The 20,122-nt window shown below is 39.5% G+C and overlaps 1 protein-coding gene across 3 annotated transcripts in view; it reads right to left on the bottom strand.

The window, feature by feature from the left end:
- Positions 1-12,109: 12,109 nt before the first annotated feature.
- The window catches only part of mtm1 (myotubularin 1), a 40,816-nt gene continuing 32,803 nt past the window's right edge, over positions 12,110-20,122 (bottom strand). For 2 of the 3 annotated variants that reach the window (XM_084711747.1, XM_084711748.1), the window contains 7 exons: positions 17,003-17,185; positions 16,732-16,887; positions 15,339-15,386; positions 15,047-15,139; positions 13,624-13,737; positions 13,354-13,530; positions 12,110-12,738 (listed from right to left, as the gene is read on the bottom strand). In XM_084711747.1, the coding sequence (XP_084567873.1) occupies positions 12,544-12,738; positions 13,354-13,530; positions 13,624-13,737; positions 15,047-15,139; positions 15,339-15,386; positions 16,732-16,887; positions 17,003-17,185 (966 nt within the window). In that variant the 3' untranslated portion in view covers positions 12,110-12,543. The remainder of the gene's footprint in view (positions 12,739-13,353; positions 13,531-13,623; positions 13,738-15,046; positions 15,140-15,338; positions 15,387-16,731; positions 16,888-17,002; positions 17,186-20,122) is intronic. The other variant, XM_084711749.1, reaches the window with a different exon arrangement.

The raw sequence follows: 20,122 nt of genomic DNA, 5'->3' as shown, positions 1-20,122 counted from the left end.
TTTAGGGGCTGCAACTAACGATTGTTTTCATCACCAATTAATCAATGGATTATTTTCGCAATAAACTGATTAGTTGTTTGATCCATGAATTGTCAGAAAATGGTGAAGAAAGAAAGATGACGTCCTCAAATGTCTTGTTGTGTTCACAATTCAAAGATATTCAGTTTACTGTCAGAGAGGAGTGAAGAAACCAGAAAAAAAAAAACACAGAAAAAGCTGAAATCAAAGAATTTCGACTTTTTTAAAATTGAAAATGACTCAAAATAATTAATTGATTAATTAACCCTGTCACAATCTTGTCACTTGACATACATCCATGTTTCACATGTCCCCTCCACGTTTGGACCTGTTTTTCGAATCTTTCCTGTGAAGATTATTTTAATTATTGATTAATCTGTCGACCATTTTCTCTATGAATTCAGTTATTTGGTCCATAAAATGCTGGGAAATTGTGAAAAGTGTTGATCAAAGCTCAAGAAGACGTCCTCAAATGTTTTGTCCACAACTCACATATTCAGTTTACTGTCAGAGAGGAGTGAAGAAACCAGAAAATATTCACATTTAGGAAACTGAAATCAGAGAATTTGGACTTTTTATAATTTAAGAAATGACTCAAGATAATTGAATCCTGTTACAATCTTGACGTTTGTCTCTGTGCTGCACATGTTTGGACCTATTTTTCAGGTCTTTCCTGTAATGATTATTTTAATTAGCAATTTATCTGTCGACTATTTTCTCAATTAATTCATTAATTAGGTATTTAGTCCATAAAATGTCAAAAAAAATTAGACATCAACTGTTTTGTTTTGTCCACAAGTCAAAGATACTCAGTTTCCTGTCAGAGAAGAGTAAAGAAACCAGAAAATATTCACATTTAAGAAGCTGAAATCAGAGAATTTTGACCCTTTTAATCAAATAAATGACTCAAAATGATTAATCACTTATCAAAACAGATGCAGATTAATTTAATAGTCGATTAACAATAGATGAATCATTACAGCTCAGTGTTTTATGTTTGTTGTTAGGTTTATTAGTTTGTCCAGCTGTTCTTCTTTCGTTGTGCACAATTAATTGATCGATTTTTAGACAGAAAATGTTGAAATTCTGTAATCAGGTTATTTTTTTTTTATCTGTTACTGTAATGAATTTTTTTTCGTATCCAGACTAAGTCATTCTGTTCCATGTTATCCCAAACCTGACCAGTTGTGATCAGTACTGAGTGATCCATCTGTTCGGCTCACTGAGGCTTCATCAACATGTGATGTTTCTTTGAGGAAATGTGAAATTATAAGGGGGCCTAGAGAGCAACGGTTTTCAAACTGGGGTCCGAGGACCAACAGGGGTCCTAAGGTGGCCCCCAGGAAAAGAAGAAACAGAATATTTGAACTTTCATCACATTTTTTGGAAGTGGGAACAACAATGGAACAAACAGGGCTGGTCGATTGGATTGACTGTCATTTATAGTGATCCAAGATTGATAATTAATTGACTATGAAGCCTTTATTATCTTTAAGCCTGAAATGAAAAATAAATATTAAAAAAAAAAAAAAAAAAAAATCAAAAGTTCTTGATACCAAATCACAGCATGAAATCTTCTGGGATGTTCCTTAGGGTCTTGCTGTCTGAATGTGGTATTTTAGGGATTTTGAGCATTTTATCAATTCATGAGAGCTAAATTGTGTATCAAATCTGTGTAATAAATGGTACCAGCCCAAAAACTGCTGCAGCAGTTTATAAGACATAATAAAACTTCATGGGAATGGCCACCTTACATCATAACGTTATGAGTGTAGACAATCTACATGCTCAGAATCTAAAGAAAACAAAATGTTTCTTACAGATTTATGACAGAAAAACATATGTGACATACTGTTGCCTTCTCTCTCCCCCTAAAGACTCCTGCCCCCAAACGATGACAAAAATAAATGTGTGGTAGTGAGGGGTGGAGTGGAAAAATGTTCCTCTCAAACTGGGGGTCCATGGTCTAATGTGGATCTACTGCGGGGATCACTGACATGACAAGGAACCCCAGACCTGGATCACACTGCACCCATCCAGGACAATTGATGTGCTGCTGCCACAGCCTCCACTCTCGTGGTTCCTATGGAAACCCACATCTGCTAGTATGATTGAAGAAAAATGCTGCAAGCTAATATTTTGATTAAGTTTCTTACTCTCCCACATCCAACTGGTTCGGAGCGCAGCAGCAAGGCTTCTTATTGGTTTTAACAGACGACATCACATCGCTCCAGTCCTGGTTTCCCTCCATTGGCTCCCTGTGAGTTTAAGAATTGATTTTAAGATTTTACTCATCATTTTTAAAGCATGTTTGAGTCTGGCCTTGAGCTACAGAGCTGAAATGTTGACCTCTTATGAGCCAGTCTGCTACAGTTGACCGCACTTTTTCCATCAGGGCCCCTCAACTTTGGAACTTCAAACGCAAACACATCACACTATATTATCCCGACACTACTGAAAACGTTTGCACTTGTTAAAACAGGCCATCTCATTGTTTTTAGTTCTTTTTATCAGGAAAACAACACAGGACATTTTAGCCTCCTTCATGACTGTGACAGGATAAGTGCATTTAGACAAAATAAACTGGGTTTTCCCTCCCATCAGTAAATCCTTCCTTCAAGGTCTTATTTATTTGGGGACCCAAATAAAATCTCCTATGACCCACCTTTGGGCCCAGACCCTGTCTTTGGGAATGGCTCAGTTAGATGACATAATATGATGTCATTTAACTTTTTTTTATTTGTATTTATTTATATTTACATGACGTCTTATTAAATTATTGTTATTGTCATGTTCTTCTTGTTTTCCTGGTCTTATCTCTTTTACTGTTCTATTTTACTTTGACTATGTTTTAGTGTCTTTTGCTTGTCTTAGTTTTACTTCAGTTTTGTCTTGCAGTCTTGCTTCAGTTTGGCCTTCTTGTGTTTCCGTTGTCACATTGCCTCCTCCATTTTTAGACTATTTTTAAAAGTGCTATATAAATAAAGTTATTATTATTATTATTTACTTTTTTTTATAATTCAAATTAGCAGAAATGAACTACTGCAAAAAGAGCTCAGTGCTGATCATGTGATCGTTGTTACATGAGGATTGGAGCGTTCGGAACCGTCCCAGCATGCAGTGGGGAAATTACTTCATAGACATGAGTTCCATTTTATATGCGTTCCTGTGTTTTAACAGATATAATTTTGTTTTGCGTTGCGCATTTCCATGGTTACCACACTTTGATCACTGTCACACATTAGACAAGAGTGAATGTGGTCAGGTGATTAGTGATGCTGGTGTATGATTGGTGGGATTCTCCTCCATGGTCATGACAGTGAAACCTAAATCTAAAACGTTATCTCTTAGAAAGCAGCTTTAACTGTGTCAACAATTTCCTGTGTGTCTGCAGTTAATCATTTAATAAGCTTTATAGTTCAAATCACAACTTCTCATTTTATGTCAAATCTTAAAATAATGAGAATTTGAACTTAACATGTTTTGATACTAACTCATTATTTTCAGATATTAAAGTCATAATTTAGATAAAAAGTGATCTGGGCTGTCAAGACACAACACACAAGACTCCAGCAGGACGAGGGGAGGACTCTGTGTTTACATCCATGATACTTTGTCTTCACAGTCAGTTTCCAAATGTTTGACCGATGTCTACCATATTGTCATCACCACTGTGCTGCTGCTGTTTGTATTCAACCTGACGCAAATTCTATAAATGCACTACAGAATTATGCCCCAAGTCTATGTAAATAACTTAAATATTGTTTCATTTTCTTTTATCCTATTCTGTTCTAAATGTCATCATCTGTATGTAAGGTGTGTATCATGAAGAGACAACAGCTTTCATTCTGTTGTCACTCCTGTCCTGTCACACTCCCATGAAAGTATGAAAGTATGTAAAAAATATGAAAAAAAAAATCCTGTCCCATTACAATCTGTTCTCACTGATCTACATTTTTACATATTAAGAAACTGACCTATTGTTTTTATGATTTCTGCTCCCACCCACTCCCACTGACTTTTTCCAGTTCTGCCCCAGTCCCGTGATGAGTAGTGAAGTTAACTCCGGTCCCACAGGAATCCCACAGGGATCCCGTGTCCTGTTGGAGTGTCAGCCTCTACTGCAACCCTGTGTTGTATAATAATAACAAAAATCATAATGACTTACAGGATTTTCTTTTCTTTTTTTTTTTTTGTCATCACACTGGTGGAAAAGAGCTTCCATGATCTAAAACTGGAGTACACTGTTTAAGATTGTACGTGTTCAAAATAATTTCATTCAAAGAACTTAACAACCTGGATGAGAATAAAACAGAATATTATATCCTGATAACAGCCTGAATTAGTTTAACTACATTTCAAGAACAGGATGTTATAGATCTTTAGTCCTGGTATTGTGTGTTGATGCAGTAAGAAATGACCACCTTTAAAAGGAAAATGAATAAAATAGAACAAATAATTGAATAAAGAACAGACGAAGGAGCCAGTCAGAAATCCTTAAATTAATTTAATCAGTAATATTTACATAACAGGAGCCATCCAACAAACTGTGGAGAGGATATAACATGATTAAAAGAAATATATTTGAAATGTATTCTGATTTCACCTTCCCTTGTTGATGCCAAAAAGATCCTGAAACACATTTTATGTGCATTTATTAAAAAGCAGGCTATATTATGACACAAAACCCCTCAAACTACGATCCCCCTACATTAATGAAAAGAGTCAAACTGAAATGAACAATGACAGAGGACTTCTCAGATTCATCACCACAGAGCCAACATCTCAAAAAAAACCCCTAAAGATCCATCAGAAGACTGAGACGAAGATGTCAAGGTTTGTGAAGAAGCTTCTGTCTTTTCATCCCGGGTTAGCGAGTACAAACCCCCAAAAAATGCCCTCGAAAATAAAACAAAAAATTTTAACCAATGGAGCAGAAATCCACAATTTATACCAACAATTTCTGAACCAACATTACTTTCCTTTTTATAAAACTGTAAGATTTTACACTACATAAAATAACTGTATTTTACAACAATAGAACTTTAGGCAGTAAAATAGGTTTTGATTGAGGTAATTACATCATGGTGCTTGTACAAAGTAAAAATAAAAAAAATAGATTTTCATCTGTTTTTCCCTAAAAACACAACCACCCGACCAATGCACTCTTGCTGTCACTGCTTTTCTGTCTCGGTTCTTTTACCCACAATCCTCCTCAATGAGATCAAACCTTTCATCAAAGACGTCAAACACTTGTCAACAGTATCCACTTGGTAGACCTATGTTAATTCACCTCTCTGGGAACATAGGGGTCAGGCTGCACTCTGTAATCTGCCCGCTCAGACATAGAAACGGGTCATGTTTGAGGACTGACGCACTTGCATCTAGCCCAAGTCCTGTTCTCTCTTGAAACACTAAGACTTCATTTTCATTTTACAATGACTTAGGAGTTTTTTTTGCTCAAACAAAGCTGCGGTGACATCTGCTGGCCAGTCTTTGGAATTACATTTGTATGGAAGGTTTGGAAGGATGAAGGGTCGGGATAAGAAATCAAAGAGAACATGGTTGTTCTGAACGTTCACGTCAGAAGGTGAAGTTGGACTGAAAAGCTGGCTGTTCTAAAGAAGGGCAAGACACAAAGTTATTGAAAGTCTCTCTTGCAAGACATTCATTCACATAAAAAAGAGGCTCTCTTTTTTTTTTTTACTAAAATAAGCTCTGGTTCTTGAACAGGTTCCATTCAAGGTTCTTGGAACCTTGGTGCCTTCTAAGGCTACAATTATAGTCCTGAACAGACACAACATTAGTTCTGTTTCTGTTAGTTCTGTTCATCGTGGACAAGTCTGCTTGGTCACTACAACAACTTGGGCGTGTGCAAATGTACACACAGAGTTTTGTTCACCCTCTGATGATGGAATTAATGTCACATGGACCCCAGCGGACCTTCCTGCACTTGCAGATGTGGAAAGTAAAGGTCTTAATGAACCAGCCCGCGTTTCCAGGATGCATCATCAATAGACAAGCAATGTTTTTGGTTCCACCTGGAAACTAATAGTCTGGGTTCCGGATCCATTTATTTTTGGTTGAAATGCTCCAAATAGTTCAAAATTAGATGCATAAATAGTTCTGTGTTGATGGGAAAAGGCCTGTCAGCTGGTCAATCACAGTGTAAAGTGGGAAATGTGAATGTTAGATTGTCAGTTTCAGAAAGTTACAGAAACGGCCAGACACGTCTTCAGCTCGGACAGAAGCTTTGCACCAAGCTGGACCTCCTGTATCACTGGATTAAACACACCGATGAAACTGGTGTTAATCTCATCTGTGTGTGGGTTTTGACGGGGGCTGCGTATCAGTGTGCAATACTTTTCAGGTATCAGTTGAGATAATCCAGTACCAAGTAGTATCGAAACTTCTCCAGTCAAATGATACCTGTGTTCGATCATTGAGGTACCCAGATCTAGAAAAAAGATTTAGATGGCTTTGCTTGCAGACAAAGACTGCAAGCGTTCTTGGAAGAACTCGATTGGTATTAGCATCACTTTAAGGGTACTGGTATCATAATTTTTTAAACGATACCCTGCCCTTGTTGTGACAAGAGTCAACCGGGTTCCTCAAATTTAGGCCAGAAAATCTCTGTGTCGGTTTGGTGGGGATAAACAGAGGGGTCCTTTAACAAAGAATAAGTTAGCTTGATAAGCTGCCCTGCCTTTTATGCCCTGCAGTCAGTTGAGGAATGCCTGCAGTGCCCGCCCATTTCCTCCCACTTCAAACTGCACAGACCCATAAACAGCAGCACAGCATCCTCCCAAAACCAGAGGCTGTTCTTCCTCTGGACCCTGAACTACCAAGCAGTCAATCTCAAACATGACCCCGGACAGCTAGAGTGCGTCTCTCTGAAGAGGTGAAGGTGATTCTCAAGAGAATCAAGGCACAAATCTGGACATGACCTGACACGCTTCGCAGAAAGACTTATTGCACCTCATTCACAATTGAAACTGTACATACAACGCATTGCCTCAATGAGTCGTTGCGTCCAACTTGCTGAGAACCCAATGAGTTGAACACACTGGGAGGGAAAATGTATTAAGAGTCTGAGCAGAAGGGCTGGACAGGAAGGCTGCTTATTTTGGAGTTCAAGGATGCTGCAGAGCAACAGAGATATTTTGGGTATCAATGGTTCCAGAAGTAAAGTCCCAAGAGTTTTGGTAAGAAACATCCAATCATCAAGCTTACGTTCTGGTGCCTGCGCTGATAATGGCAGCTTGAAATGAGGGACTTTGCCTGTTAAACATGAAGTTTAAAGGAATATATGTTGCAGAACTCTGAGCTTAGGTCGTTGCAATGAACTTGAGAACATTCTTCCTGCATTTATAAATTAACTAAGTTAAATAAACCGCTCTGTCGACCAGTAGAAATGACTGTTGGGGTCCTGCAACACAATGATCATTTGTGAAGGTTTGGACATGTATTTACAGTGGGGGAAGTTGTTCTGGAACCAGCAACTCCTCACATATTGCAACTCAATGATCTCCAAAGAGTCACATATTTTCCATACTGAAAAATACTAAAGAAATCCAATGTAAAGATAAAATGATCTTGAGAAAATGCTCATTCGTATTTTTTTCAATATCTAAAGAAAGAACAAAATAACTATAACAAAAGATTCATTTGTGAAGGAGGACTTTTATAAAATGTTACAAATATAGTGCCAGGTGGACTTCATCTACAGTGGCGGTCCACGTAGACTTGCAGGTGTATCTACCCTGTATTAGTTTGAACAAAGTATTCTGAGTAGTTCGGTTTGGAGCCAGAGCGCAGCACTGTTGCAGCTAAACTGGTCCTCCTTTTAATAGTTGTCCATTGGTTTTATTCTTATTTTCAGTGATGGAGCCCACAGCTGGTACTGCCAAAATAATCAGCACTTGATGCACTGCAAATATCACACTCAAATCCTGAATTTACTCCAAGTAATCAAGTCCCAGTTAGAAGTGGCCAAGGTTGGTATAAAGTGTCAGAGACTGACCAGACTACCAAACATTGCTCATTAATTAATCATTTCCACTGCATGGTAGAGCTCAGCTCCAGTCACTTTTGGCACCAGGTACTTTTCTAGATTTCCACTGAAGACAGCAACCCCTCAATCTTCAACAAGAAACTAACACAGGAACAAAGGACAATATCAAAGGTATGGTGGTCTTGATTCTCGGTAGGTTGTTGTTTGTCAAAGCAAAGTTGGTCAGATGGAGACCCCTCAGTTGACTGACTGGTTGATTCCACAAACCACGACACGTCTGCATCACGGTTCTGATCCGTCTCCCGCATGGCTGTAAGCCTCACCAGGAGCATTTCAGAAGTGTTTCAGCAGCGGAGTGTTTTGCCTGCCTGATTATGTTTACTTGCTCAGATTTTGTTAATTAGGCTCTCTTTCCTTGCTGTTTGTGCTTCTACCATGGATTTACGAGTCTGCACGGGGCCTTTTATTTTGAAAATTAACCAGATTCTCCCCGCCTTTTCTCTGTCTGACTTCCTGTCTGTTCAATCTGCTAACTGACGTGAAATAGACTCGGTGTGTATCTGAAGCAGAGCGGAGTGGAGAGCCGCTTCTGGTGGAATCACAAGCACTGTGTAGAATGGCTGCAATGGAATTTAGCAGTGAGACTCTCCAAGTCGATCGATGATTTAGTCTCTGGCTTAGTCTTAGTCTTGTTAACAATCCTAGCAATGCTCACTGCTAGGCAACTGTCATAGTCTTGATGGCATTCACATGAATGTGTACTGCTAAGTCCAGGGCGTAGTTAAGACGAGTGTTAAGTCTGGTTGGTACAGCCGACATAATGTCCATTCCAAAGACTGGTCTTAAGTAAGACTGACTTAGCAGTTAGGACCAGGCTTAGTAAAGACCAGCCAATCATTGGTCTTGAGTGTTTTAACCTCACCTTTAACTACCGGCTCTGCTCGCTTGGAACCTCGACCAAGGTGATACAAAAAAAAAGTACCAGGTACCAGGTACAGTACTGTCCACAACTTTTGACAATGGAGAAACAAAGAGGAGCGTTTACGAGCTGAGTCGGACCATGCAGTGGAAACATCAGATGGACAGAACAAATGTGGTGGCAGAGATCTTCAACTCAAGAGCGATTGTAATAAACAGTCATGTCGCCCTCTGGACAGACTGACTGATACAGTACATACATCTGTATTAGCAGCATGCTGGCTGTTACTTTTCTGTTGAGTTTGTGTCTGTTCTGAAACTAACCAAAATGGGAGCCTTTTGAGTTAGCAGCAATATCCTCATATCAGGCTATTAAAACCCTTCAATTCAGTTGTCCATGCGATGTCCTGCTCTGAAGATGCCAGCTCCATAACAGCACCAAAAACCCAAAGAGACAACTGAGAAAGCATGTGCTTTTTGGACAGGTTGGTTTTCGTATCTTCTTATCGGGGGATTTTATTTTATGGAAGCCCGTTTGAGTCAGGAAACAAAAAGTAAAATGATAGAACAATGTGATGAAAAATAATTATGAGATACCAGATCAGAATTATAAGACAAATTAATTTTTTCTACTTAAATTTTGGCTTATAATTAATTAATTTGAACCTGATTTCAACATACCATGAATATTCCTTTTTTTTTTTTATGTCAAACATGTATTTTTAGCAGTACAACTTACAACTTATTCTCATTTTTATAGCTTTCTCCTCCATTCCTACTGGTAGATAAACATGTTTTACACCAATTTCCATGCTGATGTCTTGGGACACTTCAATTAGTGTAGAAATATGAGCAGTCAGATAATACCACTTTACCACTTTATTCATTGACTGAAACTTTTCTTTCTTGATGTAAAAGCTATTTTATTGTATCCCATTGAAATGGCTACAAAGCCAACATCTGTCCAAAAGGCTCATGTGCTTTGAGACCATGAGTGAAGTATCTAGAAACAGTCTGATTTACAAAAAGTCTATTTGAGGGGGGAGTGACAGTGAACTGATTTACCTCTGCTCACTGTCCCTTAATACGTGTGCTGGTTGCAAACATGTTGGCGTGTTGGTAAGGCTATTATGGACCAGGCTGATTCGTCCATCCAGGGTCTGTGTTTGTTTAGTGAGAGCAGAATATACAAGAGGCAATCCAGGATCAGAGGCCAGCACCACTTCATTTCCCTATACTACCATGAGCACCTGAATATATATTTCAAACTGTATCAAAGCTGCATTCAGAAAACTAAACGACTGATTGATTCTCACCAAACTCTGCTTCTTGGCTAGAACTGTTGCTCTCAGTGCCGTACTGTAGCTTGGGAAGTGCTGGAGAACACTGCTCCGGTGAGCTTAGCTGATAGCAGTAGCAAAATGTACGGGACAGGGACAGCTCGAGCTTTCATTCTCGGCTAAAAGAAGCGAACAAATCCCACATCAATCCATCGAAAAATCTGACATGCCTCATATATACACGTGGCTGGAGACAGACAGCGGAGTCCACTGTGGGAGCTCCCAGCCTCCAGCTCTGCAGCGGTTCTTATCGATTCTTCAAAAGGACAGGGCGACACTCAGCAGCAGTGCAGCAGGTAGGAAGAAGAAGTGTGAAGAGTGAGAATTGTACAACATCTTGATTACACACAGGACACCGGCGGCTGTGTAGAGGACAGAGGCGGGAGCTGACAAACACACATCCCGAGTGTGACGTGTGTTATGTTTCCAAGGAAATGGAGGACTCATTGATTCTAGAGGTTTCTCATCACTCCATTTTTAACAACATAGCCCGATCGCTTTGCTCAATAATCCTGGTTTCTATGAGAGATCTGTAACATCACACACTAATTCAGCGCTGACTGTGGGTGCATTTTATTAAAATGAGTCTTAAAGGGAAATTCTGGTATTTTTCAACCTGGATATTACAGTACTTTTCCACTACAAGAGCATTCTATAAGCTGTGAGATCTTGCTTCTAGGTTTTGACTGTTTTCCACTGGGTTTCATAGACCAGAGTGTTTTCATTAGACAGGAGGTGCAGAGGATTGTGGGTCAGAATAGCCAGAAAAGCATCCTGGAATTTTTGGCATACTGCATTTGACATATGGTGTATTGGAACTAAGGCTGGGTATTATTAAAAATGTTTGATACTGATACAGATACTTTTACTTTGGTACTGGTTCCTAAATAATTTTTTTTTCAAGATCCATTTTTACATTCCATTACACATTATGGTACAATTACACACTTCAAAAGCGGGAGCTGTTTTTACACTGCGCACTTTAGAATGTCTGTACAGGGTTGGATTTAATAACAAACAGTGATCTGTCTAATCTGAAGAAGAAGAAGGAAATGACTGTGCAGCTGATATTTGAAATACTGGGAAATAGTGGCAGAGTGAGACCTCTTACTTTCTCTGACCTTCAACTTCAAATTTCTCTATTTTTATCTGTCAGTCTGTTAACATGTTAGTCATCAGAAACGCTCTCCGCGGTCATGTGATTCAGTGATTTCAAATCAATGATGAATTCGTACTCTGCACAAGGAGGTCACACCATTTTTTACTGGATTTTAGTGCTTCTTCTTTTTTGAATTAATATAATTATAAATTCATAATTTTATTTCAATATCAGACTCTGCGCCCTTTTGACTCTTTTTTCTCTCTAGTTTCTTTCACTGCCTTCAAGCTGCTAAGCAAAACTTTTTTTTTTGTTTTTTTTAGGACACTCTAAAGGTGTGTGCCCAAACTGCGTATGCCACCGAATGACAACAGGATCAAAGCGCCACAAAAGTTCAGTAACCCAGTAGTTCAGTAAAAGTTCAGTACCCAGCCCTAATTGTGACATGCTTAATCTTTTTCTGGATTACTAAACAGTATGCTTGTATGATTATTGGAATGCACCCTCAGTTTAAGTGCTAAAGCTAGCTGAGCTAGCAGAGCGCAGAGATGAATCTGCTGACAGTTTAAGTGCTGCAGTGTTCCTTTAAATAAACAGTAAGGGTACATTTGACTAAAGAACTGTAACATCAGCTTGATGTAATGGCAGCCTACAAACACAAAGTGTGAGCAAGTAGAACTTCAGCTTTATCACTATAGTGTGTGTACATGAGATTAACCACCAACAGTGTATTTTCTGGTAGTTTTTTGTCCAGTCAGAGTAAAACAACACACCCCTCCAGCTCTGCTCTGCTCTGCTGCCTCTTCACCTGCACACAGCCGCTGTGTGTCCTGTGTGTTCAAGCCCTTGGACTGAAAGCCACTGAATGTCTTTAAGGCTTCACTGTATGATGCGTGTCTGTGTAGAAAAGTCTTGTGACAAGGCTGTACTGTGACATATTGCATAAATCACCATCATCACCACCACTATGGTGTTAGAATAAACCGTCAAATCTAAATCGTATTAGCTCTCTTTGTTATCCTCAGTTAGGACTGCACAATACTAATTAATCCCTGCGTGTGTGTGAGACTGACAGAGTGAAGACGACGACATAAGTGCAAGTCAACAAGTATATCTGAGTGTGCGTGTGTGTGTGTGTGTGTCACCGCCGGCCCTCAGAGGGGAGTCTGTAGGTGTGTGTATTGCTGTGACGGTGTGGAGGAAGTGGAGGAGGAGGTGTTGGGGGCGGGGCTGTTAGCCAGACGGGAGGAAGGGGAGGAGTCGGACAGCTGCAGCTCCTCCAGCTTCTTCAAGTACTCGTCTCTGAGGGCCAACAGCTCCTTGTAGCGCTGCTCCACTGGACTCTGCTGCTGCAACACAAACACACACACACACACACACATTATTAAATACACAGCTCCTGGTACATCCTGTAACACTGACTGTCATGAAGAGGTCAAGTGTTTTTGGACGTGAGTTCATCTGCACGTTTCTTTCAAAATATTGAAATAGCAACAACTACTTGAATAATATATTATTAATTGAAATTCCAACTATTTTGATAATCAATCAATCAATCGGTTTGAGTATGTTTTCTTTTAGAAAAATGGTCTGGGTGAATACTCTTTACTGATTTGCCAGCAGGTTTGTGTTAAAATCATTTAATGCACATGTAGAGTACTTCGACTTATGTTTAATCACCATTCGAAATTCATCAGATACCCAACTTGTTACCATAGCAACATTACAGAGCACAGCTGAAGCTCACACCACTTTCTGAGTGGAGGTGATGCGAACAGCTGATTGCTTCAGTTTTCCTAAATGAGGACGTCCTAGCCTGTTATGTGCGTCAGCCGACATGCTGAGCGACGTGACGCTCTACTACAGAGAAGTTTCACACACCTCCAACCTATTTTATCTGGTTAAAATCAACAGGACATCCTTGACATTTCACAGCACAAGATACGAAACACTGGCAGTCCTACCTGTTGTCGTATGCGTGGGTTCCAGCGGATGTAGTATGTTACCCAGAGCTCGAGGTGGCGCATGCTTGCGACGGGGTAGAGGACCCTGCCGGACTCCGGAGTGTAGAAGGGGTTTAAATAATTGTCCATCTTACTGTTGACCAGAGACCACAGAGACACGGCCTTCGACCTCACCTCCTGCACAAAGAGAATGAAACATTTACTGCTGAAGTGCACTGCACAGTCAAAGCATGTGTGCATGAGCAGACAGTGTTTTGTGTGCAGTCTTACATGCTGGTCTCGTGCGCTCTCACAGTTGTAGAGGAAAGTCCCGAAGCGACAGCTGTAGAGATGATCCAGGATTGTCAGCAGGAGGCGCTCATTAAACTCAAAGGCTGTAGGGAACTGAGAGGAGAGGAGAGGAGAGGAGAGGAGAGGAGAGGAGAGGAGAGGAGAGGAGAGGAGAGGAGAGGAGAGGAGAGGATGTTAAAAGCTGATATTACAGTCTCTGGAACAAAGCCACTGAGCTGCCACTTTGATGATTATGTCAACAGGAAAAAACATAAACAATTTTCCCAGCAAAGAAAAATGTTAATGTATTTCAGGTATTTGTACTTTACTTGAGTATTTCTGACAAATTTACTAATATCTTATCTGTACTTTCTACTCCTTATATTTTCAAAACAGGCTTGCTACTTAGGTTTTAGTACATGAAGAAAACAACATAAAAAACATATGACAAAAACAACATAACACAACAAATATGACAAAAGATGCAGCAGGACAAAAAAACATAAAAGTTGTACCAAGACAAAAATGACACAACAACAATGTAAGAAGTTAAAACTGATGTGAAAAACGTAACAAGACGAAAATGACAACGACACAACAAGATGAAAAATGACGTAACATGATGAAACAACGTAACAAGCTGAAAATTACACAATATGACAAAGACACAGCATGACAAAAATGACGTAAAACTTGTAACAAGATGAAAAGCGGAAAAAAAGCTGAAAATGACATATAAGACATAACAATAGGTGAATGATGTAACAAGACATGCCAAAGCCAAAAATGAGAAAAGATGAAAATGACAAAAAGATGCAAAAAGATACATAACATAAAATGAGACGAAACAAGATGACAACAACATAACAAGATGAAAACAATGTAAGACGTAACATGACTAAAACAATGTGATAAGACCTAAAAAGCAGAAAATGACATAAAAGATGTAACAAGATGCAAGAAGACGAAAACGACATAACAAGACGTAACAAGCTGAAAAAGACAAGATGAAAATGACAAAATGAGGCAGCAAGACAAAAACAACATAAAAGTTGTAACAAGATGAAAACAACAATACATAAGATGAAGGATTACATACTAAAGATAGATGAAGAAAGAGACTCGAGCACAGAGAAAAGCTTAGGCTCAGTTAGCTTTGCACAGAAACACTCAGTAGAAATGTCCTTCAGAGGACGACTTTCTACTTTTACGGTCCATGTACATTTCACATCCTGAACATTTTCACTTTTACTGCAGTAAACAAGTTCAATCTTGACTACTTGAGTACAGAATGCGTGTACTTTTGCCATATCTGCTTTTAACGTGGTCAAAACAGTAAAGTTGTGAAATCGGTCTGCACTGGTTTCTAAATGATTGAGAGTGATTCTTCCAACTTTCTCCTTCAGCATGAAAACAAACATACCTGTTTAGTCATCTGCCATACACAGTCGATGAACTGAACAAAGATGGGTGATCTGTCCTGATCTGCATGGTTCTTGTCACCGTGACCTATCCTCTACACACACACACACACACACACACACACACACACACACACACACACACACACACACACACACACACACACACACACACACACACACAGTAAGTCAGTTGATCCATTTCTTGTATAAATATCTGTATGTGTAACATATCTGAATAGGAATTCTTATGATTATTCTGAAGAAGACAGGAGTTGTATGAATGTAACTTACTGAGGCAAACTTGTGTCCAAAGCTGATCCATTCCTTCTCAATCAGCACCTGAAAAATACAAAAAAGGCTCATTACACCAGGTTAATAGTAATCTGAACTTTCTGTCGTTCATATTTAAAGTTTGCATAAAACCACTTGGTCTGAGGAAAAAAAATGACCAAAACACCATAAGGATTTTCTCAGTATGTTGTAACTGAAAATTCTCTAATCTTTACAGTGTTTGCCCTTAGCTGATTAAGTAATCCCTTATCCCTTATGTGTTGAAGGTCCTTTAGAGACCATCTTCCTCAGAACATTCATGGAACCCATATCAATCTCTTGAAAGTGAAATAGTTTGCAGACATCAGACAATGTCTGAATTTATGTTGACTGAAGAGGAGGAAGAGACACCAAGACACATTTTTCAGGACAGGGAAAACCTTTTGGACACTATGAATGATACATAACTTTTAGAAAATATAGATTTGACTTTGGAATTAGCAACTTTGTTGTTTTATTAAAACTCAGCAGTTATATTGACTCCCGTCAATGTTTGGCTCCTTTCTTGCTGTCACAATAATATTGTTTTTATTTCTTAATGACTTTATCTCCAGTTTGTTTAACAACAGATTTTTCACAATGACTTTATCAGTTACTTCCTGCCACATCACATCAGTTTAATCAGGCGTCCACACGCCTGAAGCGGGTACACAGGCTCTCACCTAAGCAGTGTGACACGAGATATATGAGATCTTGCAATACCTTCACATCTGTGTTTACATGCTACCTGGAAACGACTCAGACAACAGAGAGAAATCTGCTCAGAAATAGTCACTTGTTACACACACAGTTGACTTCACAAACGTTCAACAAAGAAGAAAATGTCTGAGGACTTCGACATAGAAGAGGAACATCATTTCTTTGCTGCAGTCATGCTGTTTGGGCGAGAGCCTGTGTACATTTAGATTAAAAACATGGTGTAAATGGTGTCTTTTGGGGTCAAATTTTAATGTTGCAGCTTACAGACACTTGGATTACACCACACGAGCAGTGTGGAGACATTTTGTGCTTTTTTGTTTGTGTTCTTTTTTTACATTTTAAAACTGGTCACCATTCACTTCAATTGTACTGGATTTGGCTGCAACGTCTGTTTTCCACTGAAGCTCCAGGAGTGTTTTGTGAACTGGAGATCTTCACCCATCCTCACATCAGCACAGGGGGAGGAGATATTGAGTGACATTTCATTTTTGGGTGAACTATCACTTTAAGAGACATAACTTAAGTTTGAAACTTAAGGTAGTTTTTTGCAACCAGGCACCGATAATTTAAAAAAAGTGACATTCTTTTACTTTGAAGAACAGTAAAACCACTTCACAGGTGTGACTAAAGTGTATCATGGTGCTCAGTAACTGACCTGGAATCCTCTGAGTGTGCGGTAGTGACTGTCCAGCATCAGCATGGCCAGAGAGGTGAGCTGAGCGGTTCTGTCCCAGCCGTCACTGCAGTGAACCACCACTGAATTCCCACTGGAAACTTTGTCGGCCACCTGGATGGCTCCTGACAACACCAGCTACACAAACGAGGAAGCAAGTTTGGACTTTTAGAACAAGTAATGATTATGCTCCCAATTAAAAATGATCACCTACACCGAGATGAAATAATGACAGTGAAATTCCTTGTCTTACCTTAACGTGTTCTAGCCAGTGTGTCGACTCTAGACTGGACAACCAATGAGATTCCTCCACATTGGGGTAGACGATGTCTTTCAGTTTCTTCAGGGACTCCCTCATGACGTGGATATTCTGAATGTCCAGGAAGATGAGCTCTGCGTTTTGGTATTCGTCACCCTCGTAGCCTCCTCCTGTGGCCTGGGGACAGCAAAGAGATAAAAAAAATGAAGTGAAATGAAACCTCAGTTCTTAAGCAGAAACAGGAAGCAAACACGCATTATTTTAACACATGGTGGTGTTAGAGGAAATCTTTGGCCACAAAAAACATCTGGTTTCTCTTTCTAGAACAAGGGGTCTGAAATTTTTCAGCTCGAGACTTTGAATTGCCATAACGATTATTTTACTGCTATGTTTTACGGTTCTTATCCTGTGTGTTGAATGTCATTATGAGGTTGATGTCACAGAGTTGCTTTCTGTTACCCGCTCCATGCTGTCTGCCATAATAACACCAACTGACCCTCTGCTAAGCCCCGCCCTCCTTAGTTACTATTGCTATGCCTGCCAAACTTTCCATTCTTGCACTGCATTTAATGGTGGCTTCTCATTTCTAGCTGACGATCGTGGATTCTTTTAGCTAAAATAATGACTCACAAGATGGTTGATGTAAGCTAATGTTAACTCCTTGAGTCAGCTGACATTTTAATGCTTCCATCTGACACGTTTTAAAACAAGAAACCTGTCAAAGTGTTTAGTTAGCTAGCAGCTGCATAGATGATAGAACATTAATGCTAAAAGACTGAGGCTAAAGCTAGCTTATATCTCAGCAAACATTGGTCAGATGGTGAAATACTGTAGGTATATCTACATGATAGATGACACAAATACACTCATTAACATGGGAAGAGGAAGCGCAGGGATTCGGTTAGTGCAGCGGATGTTTTGATGGTCACCCAGCCAGACAAGCTGGACCACGATCACGAAAGACAGCTGTGATGAGAGCTAAGCTAATCTGGCTTAGACCTAAGACAGCAAGCCAGAATGAGATGCATCGTTGTTGGCCCACTTTGTGATGCATCAGCCCACATCCTCCTCCTGAAACCCCCACAGAACATGATCGAACAAGTTTGGCTGGAGGTAAAGTTACTGCAGCTAGTAAGCTAATGTTAGTTAGCCAGACATGCTAATGTTCACAGCTTGTCTTAGAGCAGATGAAAACAGATGAATTAATTCACCAAATGTGCTCTTGTGTTTCACTTTTTGAGGGATGTCAAAAAAGACGCCACCATCCAGACTCACAAAACACAGAGTATCCCTCTTCTCAGAGCCTCCTGCACACCTTCAACATGTAGAGAAATGGAAAGCTTTACAGCTCTAGTTATGGTTGCTAAGCTATGACTGGACAGTTGCTGTTTGGAGGTGGGACTTACTGAAAGGTCAACTGCACAAACAGAAGGAATTATAAATAAAGCTGATTTAGAGGTCTGTTAAAATTCACAACAAATTTCTTAAAAGCAGGGCTGAATGATTTTGAAAAAATATTGCATCATGATTATTTTGACTGATGTTACAACTGCGATATGACTTAGATATTAGAGGTAATGATAAGTTTTACAGCATTATTTTTATTTTCATTGAATTTTTTTTTGGCAGGAATCTGTACCAAATGAAGATGTTTTTTTTAAGTCTGTAGAATCTGATGTGTAGGACAGGACATCTCTGCCTCACCACATTAATTCATTTAATTTCAAGTTTTTTTTGACACATTTTGCCTTCAACTAATATCACACCTCCTGTGATTTCAAAAGTGCAAAAAGCCATATCGCAGTTTCTATAAAATTTTGATTATTTGTGCAGCCCTGGCTGCCACTGAGTTGGACTCTCCATGAAATTAGATGAAACAGTTTGTGGGTACAGCAGTGGAAACAAAACCTCTTTTTTTGTCTAAATAATAACAGAGTGAAAACATGTGCCTTCTTCTTCTTTTGTCCACAGGGGTCTTCAAAATCAACACAACATGACAGCTCCTTGAAACATTCAGTTGATAAGCAACAATTTTCATAACTGCTGATACTGAAACCAGAGCACTGCTGCAACCTCACAGAAACAATCTGAGCAGACTACCCAGTATTCAGTGGCATCAGTACTAAAACTCTGGAGGATGTAGTGAAGCATCTTAATTCCTCCACCTGCTGTTTTGATACGCTGCCAGCCAGCTTCTTCAAAATTGTTTTCAGTTGCTGGGAAAGGGATGTTCTGAGAACTGTCAGTGACTCACTCTCATCAGGCAGTTTTCCAAAATCACTGAATGCTGCAGTTGTTAAGCGTCTTCTAAAGAAAGACAACCTGGATCCCTCAGTGTTGAGTAATTAAATACCATCACTAATCTTCCCTTTGTTGGAAAAATGATTGCGAAAGCTTTCTGGATTCAACTCAATAACTTTCTGAATGTAAATGGCCTTTTGCTCAGAGCACATCACAGCACTGATGTAAATTAAATGACATTTGTCTGAATGCTACTTCAGGTCAAACACTGTGGACTGTAAAATACTTGTCGACAGACTGGAAAAATGGTTGAGATTGTTTGGCACAGTTCTGAGTTGGTTCTGATCAAACCTTGAAGGCAGAGGTGATGTTATAACCATGTAATTATCATGACATGTGGAGTCCCACAGGGTTCAATTCTTGGGCCGCTCTTATTCAACCTGTACATCCTCGCTGCAGGTCGCATCACACAGGACATTAACACTGATTATCACAGATATGCAGATGACTCAGATTTATTTAGCTCTTTCATCAAGTCACTATGGCCCCTTAGACCAGATCTATCAGTGCTTAGCGCACAAACATGACTGGACACAATTCAATTTCCTTCAATTAAATAAAGACAAGACAGTTTTTGGCCACAAAGAGGAAAGAATCAAAGTTATTGCTCAGACTCAGATCTGAGCTTCAGCAGCCAGGCAATAACTGAAGCGTTTTATCTCAAACAAAAAGCAAGAAATAGAGTTCTCATGTTGGACAAAATTTAAAGAAACTCATTCATGCCTTCATTCCCAGCATGGCACACCAGTATTTCTCACACAGACTTTACTTGGGTGGGCCACCCAGGTATTTTAACAGCTGAATAAGTATATT

This window comes from Lutjanus erythropterus, chromosome 23 (assembly GCF_056507025.1).
Source record: "Lutjanus erythropterus isolate fLutEry1 chromosome 23, fLutEry1.hap2, whole genome shotgun sequence".
Lineage (NCBI taxonomy): Eukaryota > Metazoa > Chordata > Actinopteri > Lutjaniformes > Lutjanidae > Lutjanus > Lutjanus erythropterus.
This window is presented reverse-complemented; position numbering and strand designations above follow the sequence as displayed.